This window comes from Ostrea edulis, chromosome 7 (assembly GCF_947568905.1).
Source record: "Ostrea edulis chromosome 7, xbOstEdul1.1, whole genome shotgun sequence".
NCBI lineage: Eukaryota > Metazoa > Mollusca > Bivalvia > Ostreida > Ostreidae > Ostrea > Ostrea edulis.
Genome location: NC_079170.1, coordinates 61696578 through 61720166, shown reverse-complemented (window position 1 = coordinate 61720166; position 23589 = coordinate 61696578). Strand labels below are relative to the sequence as shown.

Below are 23589 nucleotides of genomic sequence, written 5' to 3'. Positions count from 1 at the left end.
CGCATGACATATATATTTTATTTGACAATTTATTAGTTTTAACCCCAATAAATGGAAATAGATACACTCTCTATACTTTTATCAGATAAATATTCGAATATGGAGTTACCTTAAAAAGTTATTTTTTCGATGACACTGTTCAAGGTACTTTAACTACGACCATTCTCTAGAAATCACAAAAAATTTAATTTCCATTTTGTTTTAAATACGTCAACGTTTGTTTATCATCAAATCTTGTCTCCCAGAAGGAATTAAATATTCTGAATTCGTTTTAAAACATTTCACGTCGAATTGGTGTGATAGAGATTTAAACAGAAGAAAACTGTGGCACATAAAGATAGCTTATTTTGAATGGAGAGACATCGAGGTTCCAAATGAGGAATTGGTTGCTGTTTTTACTTATTCTTGTATTAAGCGTATCAGGTACGTAATTATATTTGTATACATTGGCTTTTCTTTCTTTCTTAAATTTCTGTTTTTTCTTCTTGTGTTTTTCATTTATATATTACTGCATTTAAAAAAAAATAGAATAAAACACAAAGAAAAAAGCATGATTGTGCAATCCGTGCTGATGACATCAGTAATTCGAGAAATGTGTGTATTTGATTCAATGAAATTAGTTTACGTAATCCATGCTACATGTATGTATTAAACACTGTAGTCATTGTACAGGTCTAAGTGATGGCGCGCACCTGCCGATCTTTTTTCCGGACGTCATCACCGCCGTTATACTCGAAGGAACCATAGGTGAGCACTAGATCACACACAGTTTTGAATGTAATAAAAGGTGGTTGCAATAGATATATGCCAATTTTGAAAAAAAATAATATTGTAAATAAACATAAGACAGGAATAGATGCGAATAATCTCTGTCCAAGATTTTTCTTCTTCCCAATTAACCAAAAGTTCCGTAGAGTAAGTGGATATGATTGAACTAGTAGTACATATGTAATTCAACTAAAGTATTCACGTATTTTGAAAGGAGCTAGAGATGATAATTATTCAGGATCGGATTCCGTAACTTTTCAATGAGGGGTGCGATCTTTGTCATAGTATTTTTAACGTACAAAAAGGGAAATTGCAGGTTCCAAGGTAGCACAAAATGTTTAAACATTATTGTAATATTTAAATGTTAAACCAAAGGATGGAGTTGCAACTTCCGTAATCCCTATCCAGATCCGCCACCGTAATCCCTATTCAGATCCGCCACCGTAATCCCTATTCAGATCCACCACCGTAATCCCTATCCAGATCCGCCTCCGTAATCCCTATTCAGATCCACCACCGTAATCCCTATCCAGATCCACCACCGTAATCCCTATTCAGATCCGCCACCGTAATCCCTATTCAGATCCACCACCGTAATCCCTATTCAGATCCGCCTCCGTAATCCCTATTCAGATCCACCACCGTAATCCCTATCCAGATCCACCACCGTAATCCCTATTCAGATCCACCACCATAATCCCCATCCAGATCCACCACCGTAATCCCTATCCAGATCCACCACCGTAATCCCTATCCAGATCCACCTCCGTAATCCCTATCCAGATCCACCACCGTAATCCCTATCCAGATCCACCACCGTAATCCCTATTCAGATCCGCCTCCATGATTTGTATTTCAAAATTAAGATTTGGTGAATGTTACATGTTAATTGGATTTTAGCATGTAAAATGTATTTACAAGAGGATTAAACCGCACCCCATCTCTCTAGTAGAATTGTTAAAATTATAAAATAGTGGGTGAAAGAATATCTCTATTTTTTGCAGATCCTGTGGTGACCGATTTGAATTGCACCACGCCCGCTGGGGGTCTTTGCTCGATCACTATTACGGATGGCGATGACTCCCCACAAAACAAGTTTACAGTGGCTGGAGCTGAGCTGAGGACCAGTTTCAATTCCACCGATTTCGAGTCGTTAGAGGCAAAGAACTTTGTATATACATTGGTACTGAGTGGAACAGATCCTAGTATCCCGGCTCTGACCGGCGTGGCCACGATCTTCGTGTATGTTGACCCTGTGAACGAACATGACCCACGATTTGACGGATTGCCGTATACAGCCTCGGTATAGTTTTAACACATTTTTAAAAATGTTTCTATGAAATAGAATCACAATCGGTATTTGAAAATTTTGTAGCTAAATTGCTTTCATGAAAATTATTCACCTAATAATTCTTCATGTGTAGGTTTGGTTGTCACATAATAAGTTACTAGTATATAACAAATTACGTAATGATTTAATCATTGTCAGATTATGCCATAGAATGTTACAAGTACGGCGAGATTATAATGTTGACATCATTAATGATGATTTTTGTAATATAAGCCTCTCCTCGCTGATCGTACAAAGACGGTACTGCATCACAGTACAATCTACAGAAACATCTCCTCAGTTTATGGATTATTCTGAGGCAATGATTGGACAAGTTATGTTAGAAAATTCCGCAAATTCAAGATCTTTCCTCGTTATTCCGAATGAATGTTATGAAAGTATTTTCATTTTTAGTTACTTTTAAATTCTTGCTTCAGTAAACATTTATGCCCTTTCAAGTTGGAAAACAAACCTAACTCTGGCATGCCAAGATTGCTGTTTAAAGAAAATAGTCAGTCATCAATTGTGCGTTAAAGGGACTGATTCACGATATTGCTCCAAATTTTGTTTTTCACTCTAAATGATCAAAATCTACAGTCTAATGTGTTTAGAAGGTTTCACAATAAAATTAAGGTTATTCATCATGATAGAAGCTCATTATAAAGAGTTAACTTTATTATTTGTTTTGAAAACAAAGATTGAGGTGTGATATTGCTTACAGGGTTTTCAAAATAAATGGATATATATTGATCAAAGTTTATTATATATATCACATCTCAAGTATACTTTAGGTACATGTAAAATGTGTTATTTAAAAGTTAAAATTTGTGATTGTACAAAATGAAGATGCTTTAAATTACAAAATTAACGTTTTACTGGTTTGTTTGTTTACATAGAAAGACTCGAGTCTTTGTTTACATAACACAGAATCAAAGCTAAAATATTGCTCTTATCCTTGCATTCAGACGGTCCAAATTTTGGTTGTCAACATTAAATGAGCTATGTCTTTAATTCTTAACATCAAAAATGAAAAACATTTCTTTCGAAAAACGTGAACCAGTCCCTAGAGAATAGCATATAGAAAAATCCATACTCGGATATCATCGAAATAAAGGAAAACATTTTTATGTGTTGCATACTGATAATTTGCAGATAACTGGAAATTGGATATTTGCAATAAACGATGTCATCAGTTTCACTTAGGCGGATCTGTTATCTGATTTGTATCAAATTGACCGCAATGGTACCTTTTATAAAGGCTTTGTGTTTCTAACACAGTTTTCAAGGTCAAAGACGATTGTATACCGCCGTAAATTGGCTGAAATATTGCCAAAACGCGTTAACACCCCCCCCCCCCAACCATCAGTTTTATACAGGTACATTTGTACCTGTATATTCTTAGCTATATAACAAATTCAGAAATAGAACTCTGCCCCCGTCCAATATATTCAGAAATGCAGTAGTAATCAAAGAAAAGATCAACATCCAGATAAACCATTCATAATTCATTGATGTGTACAAAACAGCTTGAGTAACCTCGAACTTGGTTCTTGAATATAAATCACCATCATGCGAAATTTTAGAAACTGCATTTTCGTCTAACCATATTATCGATAGGTAACGTGTTCGCGAGAAGCATTACATATATTAGTGAGCAAGCCTGGCGGAATGTTTGCTAGAAAAAGTTCTGTTCGTGAATCTCGCGGATAATTCTCGCACACAGATATTCTTCTTCTGCTACTGCAGGTTTCAGAGGACACCCCACCAGGCACTGAAGTGATACTGCTGACTGGTATGGACGATGACTTGGGACCAGATGGTGACATCTCTTTTTCCATCTTTGGTAAGTACTTTGTCGATAAATTTCTAAAATTCAGATAAGAATAAATTGTAAGGTGGTAATTAATTCTACATGGCTTTGCTGTATTAGTTTTACATGCATCTATGAATGTAATAAAACCTTTATCGAAATAGTAGAAAATACAATGCATTACCGAATGTTTTGGGACTTACAAGCTGATTAATCTGTTGTTATCATTGGTTCATTACCAATAGCTGCCTGACATGTCATAATTGTGCCACGATTTTATTTTGCACGTGGTTGATATCCTCGTACTACACGTGGTTGCTATCCTCGTACTACACGTGGTTGCTATCCTCGTACTACACGTGGTTGCTATCCTCGTACTACACGTGGTTGCTATCCTCGTACACGTGGTCGCTATCCTCGTACTACACGTGGTTGCTATCCTCGTACACGTGGTTGCTATCCTCGTACTACACGTGGTTGCTATCCTCGTACACGTGGTCGCTATCCTCGTGCTATACGTGGTTGCTATCCTCGTACACGTGGTTGCTATCCTCGTACTACACGTGATTATTATCCTCGTACTACACGTGGTTGCTATCCTCGTACTACACGTGGTTGCTATCCTCGTACTACACGTGGTTGCTATCCTCGTACACGTGGTTGCTATCCTCGTACTACACGTGGTTGCTATCCTCGTACACGTGGTTGCTATCCTCGTACTACACGTGGTTGCTATTCTCGTACTACACGTGGTTGCTATCCTCATACTACACGGTATTTTTATCCTCAGAATCTTTTATAGTAAGGAATACTGGAGCCAATCAACCAAATCATCGTATATGAACACAAGCCCACATTCTTATTGCACACGTGGAGAGTATAGTTTACATCTGTATCAGTACATCGAACAGCTTTTAATTCGTTATAAAAACGACATTTTTGCGTAGATTTTCCACTCTTTTTTCCAGGTTCTTCGTTTTGTAGATTTCAGGAAAATGCATTGACAAAAACTAGAATAGCATATATCAACAATATTCACATAAATTTGCAATATATATGTAATGCACAATGATAATCATTTATTCTACCATTTGCAAGGATCAAAGGAATGCCGCGATGATTATTCTGCTTAAATACATTCACACGTAAAAACTGTTCTTAAGAAAATTGTTTGCACTTCATGTTTTGCTTATTAACACAATAATAAAATCGATAACTGTTGATTCAATTTTATATTCATAAAAATTAATAAATAGATGTCGCAAAACAAATTCATAAATGACTGAAGAATATTTGTCATTCAATATAAATGACTGAAGAATATTTGTCATTCAATATAAATCAAATTGTCTGCGTTCCGAGATCAATGTACATGTAAATAAACACGGCAATGCACAGACAAGTTCACCCTCTACCACGCGTGTGTAGTTTTCTTGGACTGTGTATTCAAAGCAGCTGATATAATCCGTCAACATCAAACTACATACTTGAAATAGTTTTCAAAATAGATCTAGTATACTCTACCAATCTTATCTTTTTCGTCAGCAAAAGCCTAGTCTGTTTTGGAAATTGGATGACGTCACGATGTGACCTAATTCGTCACTGTATAGGTAAACGACCAACTCACTGTATTCCTGAAGCGTGGTAGAATAGAAACAAACTTCTTGTTTCCGTGGTAATGCAGATTAATCTTCACGGTCTCGAAATAATGTTTGAAATTTGCACGTATTAATGCCTCGGCTTTTAAATTTCAAAACTACTCTTGTCGACCTCGGAGGTTATCCTGCAACATACACGAACACATGAACATAAAACTGCACTTGATCTCTTAATACATAGACACGGTTAATATTCATAATTATGATCGTGTCTTTGAAAGCATCAGATCATTCTTTAGAGGATTTTCAAATTTAATTTCTGAGAGAAACAATCTCATAAGATTTAAAATAATTCGAGGGTTATACTTCGATCATCGCAGTCTATGATTTCAGGTGGTAATGTAGGCAATGCATTTGACATCAATCCAGCTACTGGAAGAATCTTAACAAAGAATCTATTGGACTATCAGACGCAGCAAACATACAATCTGCTCGTCCGTTTGTCGGACGGAAATCGGTCGGTCGTAGCAAATGTCGCTGTTATAGTTATCCCAGTAAAAGACAACATCCCACAATGCACTCCGGCTGTCTATCACATCAGTATGGACGACTCCCTAGCAACTGCAGGAACCACGGTATGCAAGGCTTGAACAATGTTCACGTGACCCATGTATACGTTATATTCCTATATTTACATTTACGTATGTTTTATCAGTAATTGACTAGATATATTTCATTTTTTGCATTTATCGATAAACACACTGCAATGTAACATGTGCTATGTTTAGGCGGTGCATATAAATTTGAAACGCAAGTGACCTTTAACCTGACATAACTTTCCGTGCCTTCTGAAAGATTGATTGATTGATTGAATATTGTTTAACGTCCCTCTCGAGAATATTTCACTCATATGGAGACGTCACCACTGCCGGTGAAGGGCTGCAAAATTTAGGTCTATGCTCGGCATGGAGCATGGAGGGATCTTTATCGTGCCACAACTACTGTGACACGGGGTCTCCGTTTTTGCGGTCTCATCCGAAAGACCACCCATTTAGTCGCCTCTTACGACAAGCAAGGGGGTACTGAGGACTAATTCTAACCCGGATCCCCACAGGAAATGAAGTTCCAACTGATATTTTTAAAATGTTTCCCAATCACAAAAATATTTATCGGCGAACATACATGTATAATTCTCATCTTCATTCAGATACAAACGTTGGCGTGTTCAAATGTAGATGGCGATCCTATGACTTACAGCATAATTAGCGGGGATGTATCGGGGGAATTCGATATCACAATCCCACCGGCCGTGGTGCTGGTGAAAGGTTGGTATAACTCAGATTGTTAAAATGTTGGAAAGCGACATAGAACAGGAATGTTTCGAGAGAATCCGACATCATAGTCCGCCAAACGTGAGGCTATTCAAAGGTAGGTAGGTGCAGATGGACAGATAGATGGTATATTGAGAGAATTCAACATCACCGCCATCAAACCCAAGTGCTGGTCGAAGCTCGGTGTCTTAAAGAATGTGTCATAGTAAATAATATGTATATAATTATAGTAGACTACAGTATATCAAACTATAATTATAGTTCATTCATTTATCATTTACTTCCTCTATTACAAAGATTATCAACATATTTCGGATTTCAAAGATTTCGGTTGAGCATCACTGAAGAGACATTATTTGTCGAAATGCGCATCTGGTGCATCAAAATTGGTACCATATAAGTTTTACATACAAAGGATAAGCTATTATTTTACATTATCGGCGACCAAAACACCCCCCCCCCCCCTTCAAAAACAGGAAGTAAATGAATGATAGATTCTACATTCCAAAACAAGAAGGGAAAAAGAGATAAAGAGATGAGAAAAGGCAATATATGTATATATACTACTCAAAATTTGATAAGGATCACAGATATTTTTCTGTTTAAAAAATGAATAACTGCATAACTGACAATATTGTGTCCAAGTGAAATCAAAAACGTCTTCAACAAACTTGCACGTGCATTTCATGCCATGGGAAATGCGTTTCTCATCACAGTTTATTGCTTTTGCTACCATTGCACGATTTTCACTCGGGCATCGGTGTCTGATTCTTTCTAAAATTTCAAACTCACTTGAGTGTTTACACTACGTTTATCAACACAATGCCCCCTCAACGTGTAAGGCGTCGCCTGACGACAGAACAACTGGGCAGGTGTATTGCATGGAATGCTTGACGCTGGCTATTCACAACGTGACGTTGCAAATGCACTAAACGTCAGCCAGAACGTTGTAAACAGGGCCTGGAACCGACAACAAACTTGTGGTACAGAAGCACACCGACATGGGGGTGGTCGTCAGAGGTTGACAACCCAACGCCAAGGCCATTTTGTGGCTCTTCAGACACGACGCCATCCCTTCTAGACAGCAACCAGCCTATGTAACGACCTCCTAAACGCCTTGGGGTGAATGTGTCCACTCAGACGATACGGAATCGGCTTCACAATGCAGGTCTCAACTCGAGAAGGGCATGTGTTCGAGTCCCTCTGACTGTTCGACACTGACAGGAGCGATTGTACTGGGCTGAAGATCATGCCACTTGGACACAGAACGATTGGGTTCAAGTTCTGTTCACCGATGAGTCCAGGTATTGTTTGGACTTTACAGACAGGAGCTCCGAGTTTGGCGACGACAACGTGAACGTTTCCATGATGCCAATTCAGTGAACATGACCGTTATGGTGGTGGTTCCATCATGGTCTGGGGTGGAATCAGCAGGGATGGAAGAACATATCTTCATGTTCTGGAGAGAGGAACAATGACGGGGGTGCGGTACCGGGATGAGATCATCGATGTTTACGTCAGACCCTACGCTGGTGCTGTTGGCCCTGAGTTCATCCTGATGGATGATAACGCCCGTCTTCATCGCGCCAGGGTGGTAGAGCAGTGCCTTCAGCAGGAGACAATTGTCCGTATGGACTGGCCAGCGCGCTCGCCGGACTTGAACCCGATTGAGCATGTATGAAACATGTTGCAGGTTGCCCTTTCACGCCGTAGAGCACAACCCACGACTTTGGCAGAGCTCGGAAACGCCTTCGTGGAAGAGTGGAACAACCTTCCCATTGGAAACATCCGGGTGCTTATTGACAGCATGGCTCGACGTTGTCAAGCCGTCATTGATGCAAGGGGAGGCCATACCCGGTATTGACACTTCATCGACTAAGTGTAATGATGGACTATCCCCCAAAACTGTGTAATTCTTTCTCTGGTTTGCTGTTAACTTTTTGTAATGAAATGCCCTTTGGTGTTGTTATCAGATTTTAAGCATTCCCTATTGATAAAAGTTCATGCCGTTCATGATTTTCATTCATAACCTGAGTAAACACGTTTCTGAGTCAAATTTATGTCTTTTGTTATGTCAGTGGTAAATTACACACATATAACCTAGATATATATATATATATATATATATATATATATATATATATATATATATATACACAGACACACACTAGTATATAATGGAAATAATGAGTTCGGATTGTGATGAACATTTACAGTAGAAAAGGAGTCAAAGTTCATTATACAGTGTATTGTACATGTTACAGAAACAATTAGATTTTTACCTACAATCCTTCCGACAACAGCGTGACACTTCGCTTGTCGAGCGTGCAAATGTTTGGGCGATGCTTTTCAATGAAACAATTTCACATTTGTTCTTAGTGAGCAATCACATTGAAAAAAATGGCATAGTGTGGTGATCCAGACTTACATTTATTCAAACCATACCGCCAATCAATGAGTGAAAATTGTATGATCGATCAAACAATCGAAGTGGGACGCTGTTATTGAAACGATAGTAATGATGTATTTGAAATTGTAATATTGTGCCTATTGACCAAAACTTCACAATGTTATGTTATATGTATACATTATCGATAAATCAATAAGGGTTCTCTACACATGTAAACTAAGTGCATGTGGTATGTATTTAGAGTCATAAACACTAGATGGATACTCTATTGATAGATCTAAATGCGAGCCAACAGACCCTGAGTTACCTCTTGATGATAAACGTCTCATACGGGTCAAGGTCAACGGATGTGTGGTTACGTATTGACATAATTAAGCACAACGCACATACACCAGAGTTTTTAACGAATCCAGTGGTGGATGTGCGCGAAAGTGACATAGTGGGAACGGAAATCGCCTTGTACACAGCCAATGACACGGATGCGGAACCGTATGGAATTGTATCTTATGAAATAGAATCCGGTAAGAGTCTTTAAAAGTATTTCTGGATTATAGAATCACCTTTTTATATTTAAAGATTCTTACAAAAATTAATGTGTTAAATTTTAAAGTTTTGTTTTGAAATTAACATGTAGAAAATAAATTTTAAAAACGCTTGTAAATGTGTCTTTGTACTTCAGTAACAAATGGTGGCATGACCAATTTTTTGATTGATTACAAGTCGGGGAGAATAGAGCTTGCAAAGCGCCTGGACTACGAACATTTCACAACCTATGATTTGAAAATAGTTTGTACAGACGGGGGCGGGCTGAAGGTAGGTGCACTGTTTGTACTCTTTGGAAAACCGGGGAAATTGTTACATAGATGATTGGGCAAAACATTACATGTATTGAAGACAGAACTGTGAATACGAAGTGAAGAGAATGAAGGAGAGTGACTGTGTTAACAGTCCTATTTGTCCTACTAGATTGCATTTGAAATAAGTACAATGATTTCCCCTTAATATTTCATTACATGCAAGAGCTTGTTTTGGGTATAGTCAGTTTTTAAATCGAGGTAAGCTACTGACAAACAAGTTGATGGTACAGGGATTTCAACAGTCTCGATTGAAGTCAGCATTTCGCAAATTCTATGGTCGTTATAACGATCTAGTTCGTCAATACAACCTCGCATTGGGTCAAATGCTGTCTGACGTGTTTCATACCGATTGTTAAGCCGTTCTTGGCACACTGATTTGACTGCGGATAACTCCGTTTACCTGATCAGGATATGGGGCTCACGGCGGGTGTGACCGGTCAACAGGGGATGCTTACTCTTCCTAGGCACCCGATCCCACCTCTGGTGTGTCCAGGGGTCCGTGTTTGCCCAACTATCTATTTTGTATTGCTTGTAGGAGTTATGAGATTGATCACTGTTCGTTATCTTCACTTTGCATTTATGGAGAATGAAATCCACATGTTTTCTACAGTCAACGCGATAAGACCTTTTTTAGGACTGGAGGCGATATTTCATTAAATGTAGTACTAGTATATTATCGTTTTGAAAAAAAAAATAATCTCAAAATGAGTTGTTTGATATTACTTGATTGGGAATAGAATTCTGTAAAATACAAGGCCTTGCTCATATCGTTGACGCCTGCTTTATTCCATAAGTGTTTGTTCCTAAACTGTTGATGACTAACAATCGCATGACGTCATACACATTGTATATGGAGGGTAATCGTGCTCAAACAATCAAACTTTATAATCACGTGTTATCTTCAATAATGTCTATCACTGCATGTTTTCATATAAATTGACACATTAAAAAGGATATTATGATATCTACATCTTAATTCCAGGGTACCGGAATGGTGACAGTAAATGTTCAAAATGAAAACGACAACGCACCTGTCTGCTCTACATATCTAGAGGCGTACAATATACCCGAGGATATAGGTATCTGTTATAGAAATAGTTTGTACATATCTAGAGGCGTACAATATACCCGAGGATATAGGTATCTGTTATAGAAATAGTTCGTACATATCTAGAGGCGTATAATATACCCGAGGATATAGGTATTTGCTATAGAAATAGTTTGTAAAAACAAGTATAGAATTAATTGTGAGAAAAAGCCAAGATAGGATAAGGGCCACAACTGGTCCCCATTTCGCTTTAATTTTAAAGTGGATAGAAATTAACATTATATAAACTGAAACCTAGTAAATCTTGTTTCAAGATGATGACTTGGTAGAAATCTATAATCACGATCATGAATATGACTAAAGCCAAAGGAATGGCACAGATGTTTAGCAAATTCAGGGGTTCAGATACGGCATATACATGTATTTGGTAATTCAAATGTTCCATACATTTTCATTTGAAAAACATCGAGTACAAGTTTGCCTGTGTGTAACCCTTTTTATACCAAAAGTGTATCTAATACTGGTGTACAAAATATTTAAGGTTGAGAAGTAGACGAACAAATGTTCTATAATTTCTTAAACAACATATGCTTCAAATTCGTACAAATGTTGACAAAATGAGGAAATTTGGAATTTTAATTAACTTTTTGGGAGCCTCATTAAAAACTGGAAAAAAATATTTGCACTGGGTTCAGGCCCATGGTGGGGCTAAGTTGATCATACGTTTGTATATTGAAGAAGCATTATGTTTAAAACTTAACCTTTGAGCATCTAGTAACCAAAATAATGGTATGATTATATTGTTGAACATGCAACAAGTCCTCTTCAGTCTTCTAAATTTCTGAAATCCATGGAACTTGGATTCAGGCCCATATTTTTGAAGAAGTTGATCATATATTTAAAATGCATTATATTTCATTAAAACAATCTTTTGTGTATCTGGATATTCAGCAGAAAAATTGCATGTATACATTATCGTAATGATCAGCTGGCCTTCTAACGATCCATGAAGCTAACAAAAGCATCGTTCTTGGATAGAAAATTTCTTCATTCTTCACATTTGAAAATGAGCCACTTTGACAGGGTTGAATGAATTGGTATCGGCGGACATTCAGTGTACGGATGCTGACGGTGACCCCTTGGTGATTAACATGGTACAGAGTCCCTCCGGATCCACCTTCACTCTCTCCGGCACCAGGACGGTCCTTGTCAACGGTAATTTTACAACCAGAATCGGTATTCTCTATGGTGGAATTAAAAATCTGAATGGTCATTGTCAGTGGTAAAATCAAAAACCATAATGATCATTGTCAGTGGTAAAATCAAAATCCATGATGATCATTGTCAGTGGTAAAATCAAAATCTATGATGATCATTGTCAGTGGTAAAATCAAAATCCATGATGATCATTGTCAGTGGTAAAATCAAAATCCACAATGATCATTGTCAGTGGTAAAATCAAAATCCATAATGATCATTGTCAGTGGTAAAATCAAAATCCATGATGATCATTGTCAGTGGTAAAATCAAAATCCATAATGATCTTTGTCAGTGGTAAAATCAAAATCCATAATGATCATTGTCAACGGTAAAATTAAAAACCAAGACGGTCATTGTCAACGGTAGAATTAAAATTCGAACACCTTGCATTATTTACAAGCATAAAATTATTGTTATAGAGTAAAAAGGATAGTGTGATTTTACAATAGCTGATATTTAATTTATCTCATATGTGTGGTGTATATTGAAATTGAGATAAAGCATTAGCTTTATCACACGCCCGTTTGATAAAGCATTTCCGGTCCAAACTAATTTTGACACTGTCCCCGCTTGGATGACATATTTTCTGTGTTTATGCATATACATATCGACGCATGAAATAAAGCATATAACTTGTTATTCTGTATTTATTAAGAATTTCTTTTATAACAAAATTAAAATGATGTTACCCCCACTCACATATAATGGAAGTTTACGGCCATAAAAATGCCAACTATATCAGTAACTACTCAAAAATTACGATCAAAAAACAAACATATATCCACTTTATTATCATCGACAAGGAACCAACCGCTTACTGGACAAGCATAATCGAAAGTACCTGGACATGCTGCGGTAACAAGTATTCAGAAGCACAGTCTCTTTTCTCTGGAGCCAAATTGAGAGTAGGCCTAGGCCTAATAAATTTCCACAGTTTTACTTACTAGGCCTGAATTGCCTCAGAATTTCTTTTGTCCTCAGATCCAAAGAAACCACGTAAATAAAATCCAAATGCACAAACACTTAATTCTACTTTTCATTTTAAACTGTGGAACATTCTAATGATGTTGCATTGAAATATTACTTTCATTGATCGTTGTTACACATGTTTTTACTTAAAAAAGACGACGACATCAAACTTTCATCAGAAGGTCAGGCCTACGTCAAAAATAAATACTCGGTCAATAGTTGTTACTTTGTTGGAATGGCAAAACCATTATTGATCATAAAATATAATCCCTTCTAAAACAATTTTCATCCATGGTTTCTTTTATAAAAATGCCCTTTTGTACTGTATATGAATGGATTAAAAGCGCACTATTTTTTCCCGCGTAAGGAAGACTGATAAGCATGACGTCTGAGTCACGGATTCAAAACAAATTCAATCAGCTGTTTTTACCATACTTGGGATCATCTCAAAATTAAATGAAAAGAAGACGTATGAGATAAATAGAACATCTATAATTGCGTATTTTGATATTTGGTTTATCCAACTCGTTGATATGGTGTATTTATTCGCTCGGCAAGCATCCCGAATAAATACACCATATCAACTCGTTGGATTAACCGAATATCAAAACACGCAATATAGATATCCTCTATATATTTTTCAATAAGAATTAAATTTACAGGGCAATTTAGTTATTGATGCATACCTAAGCTTTCTGCAGATTACTTGAAAACGTGTAGCATGGTTCCTTTGTATGAAGCGAACGGGATCATATTGAAAACTAAATGACAAAAACAATCTGTATTTCCCATATCTTTAACACTCGGGGGTTGAATTTACTATTTCATAATAGGAAAATTTAATGTTATTAAAAAGAAATCGATAATTAAGACAATTGATGCACATTTGTATGATGATAGACAAATTATACTTTCTAAATTATTTCAAATATGCATTTTGATGGTACATTTATGATCAATTTTCAGTTTACATTAATACATATTTTTGATGTTGCAGAACTTCTGGACTTCGAAACACAATCGATTTATGATCTTCGTATTTCCGTCAGTGATGGCGGGGGCACTCCCGCTGTGATAACATTCACAATTGACGTCACGAATGTGAACGAATACACTCCCGTATTTACCAACACAGGTATCCTCTTCATATAGCAATCTGACACAGGCTGACACACAGAACATTATCCACCAAGCGTTTTAGTTTAAAACTCACAGCAGTGTTTTTCTAGATGATATATTGGTTTAAAATGAACGTTGATTGTACTTGGAGATATGTTTAATAAAAGAGAATTTTAAATAGAAACTTAGATGTATCATTAGCATGACTGGTTCAAAATGCTTTTGCAGGTAAATATTATTCTACTATCAGTGAGGCCTCCCAGCCTGGCGTTCTTGTTACCACGGTGACAGCGACCGATAGCGACAAGGACACGGTGTCCTACAGCTTTGTGGCACCACAGACAAAATTTAACATTGGATCAGCAAGTGGGACAATACTACTGAACAAAATGTTGGACGCCGACACCCAATCTTCGTACACCTTACTAATTCAAGCATCTGACGGACAGAGAGAATCCACCGCGACAGTGTTTGTAACGGTGAATGACGTCAATGAACCGCCTGCATTTGATCAGGTCACGTACAGGTAATATAATTATGACCCACTGTTTAGCAATCATCACGAGAAGCGTAGGATTTTCTTATTCTTATCGTCCAATGTATTTATTAATTTTTCTATACAACACAAATCGCATTCATAAATTATTCAATGTAATGGTTTAAAATTGTCAATACAAAACCTTAAATGAAAAGATCGAACAAGTAAAGAAATATATGTGTATCTTTCAATGTTACATTTGTGTATGTCTTTAAGCTTTACCAACACCGAAAACACGAAGACAGGAACGATCGTGGGCAAGGTAACAGCCAGAGACCCGGATGTAACGGGTAACAACGCTTTGTTTCGTTACTCTATTATTTCCGGCAACGTTAATTCTCATTTCCTCATTAATCCTGACGACGGCACCATAAGTGTCGCAGTGCCCACTGACTACGAATTTACGCAGATTATTCTTCTGGTAACTGAGGTCTCGGATTTCGGATCCAGTGCACTATCAGAAAAATGTACCGTGAATATCAGCATTATTGACGTCAATGACAACGCACCCGGATTTCCGACGTCCACTTTAGTCCAATTTCTTGCAGAGAATAGTAGTGTTGGAGATGTTGTCACACAGGTTTTTGCAAAAGATGTTGATTCGGATCAGAATGGTAACAATTTGTTTGAGTTTAGAATGTTGTCAAACGTGCCGTTCACAGTCCATTCTGTATTAGGAACAGTGACCGTTAGTGGACAACTGGACAGAGAAACCCAAGAAAGGTTGGTGTCTTTAATGTGATCACAGTATTATATTGTAAGATGATTTGAACGTAGATTCAAAGTACTCTTTGAAAGTTTAGATGTCAACAACACAAAAAGTTATTTGTTGTTTCATGTACAGTTATGAGATGATCATTGAAGCAGTCGACAGAGGATTTCCCGCGCAAACAGGTTTTGTCACTTTGACCATCACCCTGACAGACGTTAATGATAACGACCCAATAATACTTGGAAGCTACGACAAGACTATTCCCGAGAACGCACCCATTCATTCCTTGGTATTCTCCCTGGCAGTTAATGACACTGACGTAGGGGACAATGGACGCTTTCTGTATTCCATCTTATCAGGGGATCCGAATTTTCATTTTAAGATCGATCAGATCAGCGGATATGTCCAGGTCGCCACGAATCTGGATCGCGAATCCCAGGCAGTTTATGAATTAGTAATTCAAGCCTCGGATTTAGGATCTCCGCAGAAGTCTTCGTCCATTACTGCTACAGTCACGCTAAGTGACATCAATGACGTCACGCCAAAATTCAACCAAGATGTATACACGTTCAGTATCAACGAGAACTCTCCCATTGGGACGGTCGTTGGAAACATTGGTGCAACTGATGGTGATTTGGGGAATAATGCTTTAGTTACATACAGATGGAAAACATATAATGATGGCCACGCCGGAAAGTTTATGATTAATGAAACATCAGGAGAGATAACCGTATCGGACACTATTGACCGAGAGATGGAGGGGTTTTACTCCATCAGAATCATTGTTGAAGATGGTGGGTCATTGTCTTCTGAAGCCATTGTAAACATCACCATTAACGATGAGAACGACAACGCACCGATATTTACAAGAAATCTGTATTCAACAGAAGTTTTTGAAAATTTTACAGTGGGAGGCATGATTCTACCCTCTACGGCGTATGACCTTGATATTGGACTCAATGCTATAATAAGCTTTGACCTTGACATGGTTTTACAAGATGGAGTAATAGCAGTACAATATTTTTCGATAAATGGCACTACTGGTGATGTGTTTCTGATCAAGGAACTTGACCGAGAGATGTATGAAAACATTTCTATGACGGTTACGGCAACTGATGGAGGCTCACCGCCCCAGTCTGCCAATACAACCGCTACAATTTTCATTGTTGATATAAACGATAATCGACCGATATTTACGCCGTCTTTTTATAACGCGGAAGTGTCTTATGAACAAGTGTGTGACCACGTTTTTACTGTAGTAACAGCGATGGATACAGATCAGGAGAAGAATGCTGATGTTGTTTATGAAATGGATCCAGCTTACGGAGAGAACCAGTTTTTGGTTGATTCAACATCAGGTAATATACAACTCTGCTGAAAGACGTTCTATACTTTTCATCAAAGTAATACAATTCATGGCTCTGCAAAATTGGCATTAGAGATGTTTGCAAAAATGGAAATATTAACAAAATATGAAGTAAAAGAATGTGGAAAGATATTTGTCGTATAGAATGGAAAGATTTCGTAAATGAAATTGATAAATGAATTATCGAGAAACATCAATTTAATATTGTAGGACAAATAAGTACAAACGTGAGTGTCAATGAATCCCAGAACGTGATTTTCGTGCGGGCACATGATCTTGGGACACCCAATCTGATGTCATCATCGAGCGCTAAAATTCGAATAGACTCGTTTAATGCAAGCGAAACGATCATTTCATTCTCTCTGGCAATGAAATTGTCTACATACTTGAGGAAGGAAGCAGAATTTCTAGCTCTCGTAAAGGCAACAATTGAAGAATTTTATGCAACGGCGTATGTTCGACGATGGTGTATAGAGGACAAAACAACGTAAATCTCTCTCTCTCTCTTCTTTTTTCTACATTCAATATACATGTATCTCAATCGAACGATCTATGCTTGCTCGAATAGCCTTTCTGGTAATATTCAATGACTTTTGATTAATATTTAGTAGTACACTAAAAAATAATAATATTCCATATCTAATTTCACAACTGCTTATTTAGGAATTAATATCGAACGTAAAGCTGGTCAGTTTCGTGATTGTTTTAAGCATAAACCTTATTCTTGTGTTTCGGTAGTTCCGTGGTGGTATATGTCTATTCCGTAAAGAACGATCTAACAGATTGGGAGACGAACCTGTTTATGGAGAAACCGTTCATGACTAATGGTGAATTCCTGGATTCTTTGGACCTTAACGCGAATAATGTCCCCACCATCAACGGAACAGGTAGTTTGTTATTCAATCTTGTGAATAAATGTTATGATTTATACTATAATTTTCTTTTTATAATCAGGTTTTTTCAGAGGTTTAAATCGAGCATTGCGACAATAAAAATGATAACGCGTTTTCAGTCTTGAAAATATTAGAATAAATACTAGTACATGTAGTCCTTCTAAACACATTTAAGTCCTTTTTACAAATTGATCGATACCTTATCTATGATTTTCATATTGAGTCAGTAAATACTTTTTTCTGCTTAAAGACAAGCCATGGAGAGATATGTTGGTCATTGACGTCACACCCTATGGAGAGAACATCGTGTATCCGGGAGGCGCCTCGCGTTCGTCCAGTGGGAGAGACCCGTCCGATGTTACCATTGCTCTGGCGGTTTTATTTTCACTCCTTGGTCTGGCGTTATTAGCAATCCTTATATGCATTCTATGGAGAAGAAATAAACGAAAAAAAGAGTATGCAAGCTTCAATAATGTAGTTGACTTTGCGCGTCCCTCTGATTTTCAAATATATAAAACACAGGTTTTAATATTTCAGAAATGCAAACAAATCAAAGACAAAGCTTATCAAAGTTCAATCGAACGGAAAGAAGAGCAATGATGGTTCGAATTCTTTAGGGAGACAGTCATTTGCTGCGGACGAAGATAAGAGCCAAATGGTCACAGTAGGTAATCCGTCCATGGTTTACTCAGGATCTGCAAAAAAATCTGGATCTTCTGGCTCCAGATCGACAAGAGGCAATGGATCACCTTCTGGATCCGGATCCACAACAGACAATGATCACATGACCAGGATTGACGTTGATGGGATGAGGGAGGGGCTTGTAACTCCAACAGATGTAGGGATAACACAGGGGGTGATGAATGGAGACACGGGGTCAGTGACTAGGGGTAAGGTATCACAGAAGCCTGGAATAAACAATGTGATGGATACTTGCTGTTTATTCGATATATATTATTACTGCAGCAACTTGCTCCGAAGAGTCTAATCACGTCGAGTTGACAGGCGCGGATCATCAGATCACACCGTACACGTAAGCGTCGAGCTTGATCTGATGATCCGCGCCTGTCAACGAGACGTGATCCAACTCTTCGGATTATGTATTGTAGTAATAACTTCATCATATACTCCCTTATGCATTTTAAATCCACATTTATAAGATAATAAATGTAATCCAGATATTTAAAACACTGACATACATTAAAATTGTATTTTGAGTACGCAGTTTTGTTTGTGACGCGGTCAATTTTCCACAAAAAAACGTTGCATTGATGCATTGTGACGGCATCAGTTTCAGAGGATCAGAAAACCAGTGTGGTGATCCGAAAAACCGGATTACACTTTGCGAAAATCAACAGTATCAAATAACGAAACACTGCGTGATTATATAATCATTTAATAACTTTTAAAGTGATGACTTATAAACGATGCTGATTGGTTGAAAAATTCGTTTGATTTTTCTGTCAAAATTTCGTTCGGAGTTCATCTGCACTAAGCACGCGGGACTACTTTTCTCTGGAATGCGTCTTCCCCGTTCTAATTTTAGCACTATTTATAGAACGGGATTTTCCACACAAGCATTGATGAAGTTTTCCGTCCAATGTTTCGTTTGATACATGCATCAAACAAAGAATTATAAGTTTCATTTCTTAAATAAACTTATTCATCAAATGTTTACCAAACATGGCATTCCAAGCAGGACTCCGTTTTAGCAAAACAAAAAGTATCTGTTAATCATGTAAATATAAAATCGTACATTAAAACTTCGTAATTAATTGCTATTTATGATATATGATTCTATCAGTCGGAAAATCATGCATACGATAACGGTTTATCTACAAATAATAATCATGTTCTAGTATCTAAAATGAATTTTGATAGACATCCCAGAGTATTCTACGTCCACTTCATAGTTGGATTTTTTTTACTCAAAGTACACCTTAACGCGACACAGTTCATATCCGAAATACCCGTGATTTTCACTTTTAAATGCCGAGCTTTTTGGCGAAGGAGCAATCACTTCCTATTTTTCCGTCCTAAGTTTGACACGATAGGGGCTTGAACTCACGACCTCCCGGTAACTAAGCGAACACTCTACCACTGAGCTACCGCAACCGGCGATACGGTGTTTATGAAAGTGAACAGTGAATATTACAAAGAATACAAAATTCAGAATAGGGCAAACACGGAACCCTGGACATACTAGATCAGATGCCTGTGAGGAGTAAGCATCTCCTGTCGATCGGTCACAACAATTCCCAACTGCTTCGATACATGTTCTCTGTATGACCAATTTTTAAAGCATGATATGCTTCTGACAAATAATTTGTTACAGGGGTTTCAACAGTCTTGGTTGAATTCAGCATTTCGTAAATTCTATAGTCATTATCATGATAATATTTTTGCAAATACAATCTGTCATTGGGTCAAATGCTGTCTGATGTGTTTCATTGTTGGACCGCCACTGATTTTAACTACGGATAATTCTGTTTACCTGATCATGATACAGGGCTCACGGCGGGTGTGACTGGTCGACAGGGAATGCGTACTCCTCCTAGACACCTGATTCCACCTCTGGTATATCCAGGGGCCCGTGTTTACCCAATTTTCATTTGGATGGCATTTGCAATTTAGGGACACGTTTGCCATTTAGAGACACGCTCAGGTGCGTTGTGCTTTCTTTCCGAGTATAATCGATTTCCAGTATTGTTTTTGAAATTCTTTTCGAAATTATTTAGTTATTATTCCATAGCTAAGGGCATATTCAATAATATGTAATGCCGTGCTTTCTGATTGGCTGAGATCCAACGACTCCGAAACAATACAGCGTTATATTCAATGATACACGCCGTCGAGGTGAATATGATATTTGATTTCTCCAACAGTGGGCCAAAGATAAATTGAGAATTTAAAGATGGGGATAATTGATTACTCTTTTTAGGTCACTCAATGAAAACTCGCGCCTCTATTCATTTTCAACTATCTGTATTATGTGAAATCATGAACTAGGGTAGCAATTGTTGAATTATAGCAATATTAATCTAAGGATGACCATTTAGGAATCGTTTAATTGGTACATAGGTAGCTTTGGTAATTGGAATTATTAGCAAACCTCAATGAGTTCGGTGAAATTTGTCCTCAGGTAGCTAAAAGCATCGTATTGACCTAGAATGTCAATAATTGTACAATATCTTGTATAATACATACCTGGATCTTTTATTATAGATGGAGGGCATGAGAAAGGTTTCAATTACAGAAAATATGCTGACGACCAGCATCCAGACAGACGTCTGATGTCCGCCTCGGATGGGAAGTCGTCGGCAAGGACATTTGAGAATAGAGGCATCGACAAAGGTATATGTATAGATAATGTAAAGAAAAGGGGAAACATTTTTGTTATCAAATACAATTATGATAAATTTTGAAACGAACAACATATAGATTCTATGAGGCTACGCTCATTGTGATGAAATCCTCGTACACAGATTTCATTTTGCATCAATTTATTATACATACATTATGCATATGAGAAAAGCATGTTGTACGCGGGCTGTACCCATAGGCAAGTTATCGTACTTTTCAGTCGTTAATCAGACTGCGCCGAGGTATAAAAGATCATAATATTTTTCAGCCGTTAGTTGGGATGCGCCTAAATAAAGCTTACGGTAATTTTTAATTATTTCACGGGCTGTGCCTAGGTAAAGTTAATATAATTTTAGTTGTTTTGCGGGCTGTGCCTTGGTGAAGCTTTTAATAATGTTTAGCCATTTGTTCTTAGGTAAATGTTGTTTTAGCCGTTTTTGCAATTATTCGAGCTATGAATAGGTGAGGGTATTGTAATTTTTACAGGCTATACGATGAGGTTATTGTAATTTTACAGGCTATTTGGTGGGGTTATTGTAATTTTTATAGGCTATATGGCGAAGTTATTGTAATTTTTATAGGCTATATGGTGAGGTTATTGTAATATTTACAGGCTATATGGTGAGGTTATTGTAATTTTACAGGCTATATGGTGAGGTTATTGTAATTTTACAGGCTATATGGTGATGTTTTTGTAATTTGTACAGGCTATATGGTGAGGTTATTGTAATTTTACAGGCTATATGGTGAGATTATTGTAATTTTACAGGCTATATAGTGAGGTTATTGTAATTTTTATAGGCTATATGGTGAGGTTATTGTAATTTTTACAAGCTATATGGTGAGTTTATTGTAATTTTTAAAAGCTATATGGTGAGGTTTTGTAATGTTTATAGGCTATATGGCGAGGTTATTGTAATTTTTACAAGATATATGGTGAGGTTATTGTAATTTGTACAGGCTATATGGTGAGGTTATTGTAATTTTGCAGGCTATATAGTGAGGTTATTGTAATTTTTATAGTTTATATGATGAGGTTATTGTAATTTTTATAGGCTATATGGTGAGGTTATTGAAATTTGTATAGTTTATATGGGGAGGTTATTGTAATTTTTATAGGCTATATGGTGAGGTTATTGTAATTTTTACAAGCTATATGGTGAGTTTATTGTAATTTTTACAAGCTATATAGTGAGGTTTTGTAATGTGTATAGGCTATATGGCGAGTTTATTGTAATTTTTACAAGATATATGGTGAGGTTATTGTAATTTTTATAGGCTATATGGTGATGTTATTGTAATTTGTACAGGCTATATGGTGAGGTTATTGTAATTTTGCAGGCTATATGATGAGGTTATTGTAATTTTTATAGGCTATATGGTGAGGTTATTGTAATTTTACAGGCTATATGGTGAGGTTATTGTAATTTGTACAGGCTATATGGTGAGGTTATTGTAATTTTACAGGCTATATGGTGAGGTTATCGTAATTTTTATAGGCTATATGGTGAGGTTATTGTAATTTTACAGGCTATATGGTGAGGTTATTGTAATTTTTATAGGCTATATAGTGAGGTTATTGTAATTTTTACAGGCTATATGGTGAGGTTATTGTAATTTTTACAAGCTATATGGTGAGGTTATTGTAATTTTTATAGGCTATATGGTGAGGTTATTGTAATTTTTATAGGCTATATGGTGAGGTTATTGTAATTTTTACAGGTTACATGATGAAGTTATTGTAATGTTTATATGCTAGATAAGAACACTTCTGATTTTTTGTAGCGAATATTTGATTGGTACTCAAAAATGCTTATTATATTTTACAGTTACGGGCTGGGTATATGAAAACAACCCTGATAACAATGGCCGACAGTGGCTCCGAACCCCGGATGGAGATCCTATATTTAAACAACTTCCTTTCGTTTAGAGAAAAAGTGACAACGAATTTTAAGCATTTGTTGATTCAGAGAGGAATAAAGTGTTTGATCAGTCATTTTATCATGTAATAGAACACGTGAAATGTTTGTGTGTGTGTAGATTCCTTATTTACAACCCAGTGCTTTTTATATGACTGCAATTGCCCAAGTCTTGAGTTTCATATATGTTTGTATTATGGGGGATAATAATATTGGGGGGGGGGGGGTAATTATACCCTACGCAACGAAGTTAGAATATAATGTTTTTGACCCGTCCGTCAGTCTGTCTGTCCCTTTT

At 37.0% G+C, this 23589-nt stretch overlaps 1 protein-coding gene across 1 annotated transcript; it reads left to right on the top strand.

Annotated features, from left to right (window-relative positions):
- Nucleotides 1–198: 198 nt before the first annotated feature.
- On the top strand, nt 199–23368 carry LOC130048336 (protocadherin Fat 4-like). The gene is made up of 20 exons (XM_056144933.1): nt 199–423; nt 673–747; nt 1773–2071; nt 3845–3941; nt 5900–6141; nt 6714–6831; nt 9523–9768; nt 9927–10060; nt 11087–11183; nt 12236–12367; nt 14379–14516; nt 14729–15026; nt 15255–15761; nt 15883–17108; nt 17327–17603; nt 17855–18003; nt 18260–18464; nt 18547–18899; nt 21235–21363; nt 23202–23368. The coding sequence occupies exons 1-20, from the start codon at nt 375–377 to the stop codon at nt 23300–23302; spliced, it is 4872 nt and encodes a 1623-aa protein (XP_056000908.1). The 5' UTR covers nt 199–374; the 3' UTR covers nt 23303–23368.
- Nucleotides 23369–23589: the final 221 nt, after the last annotated feature.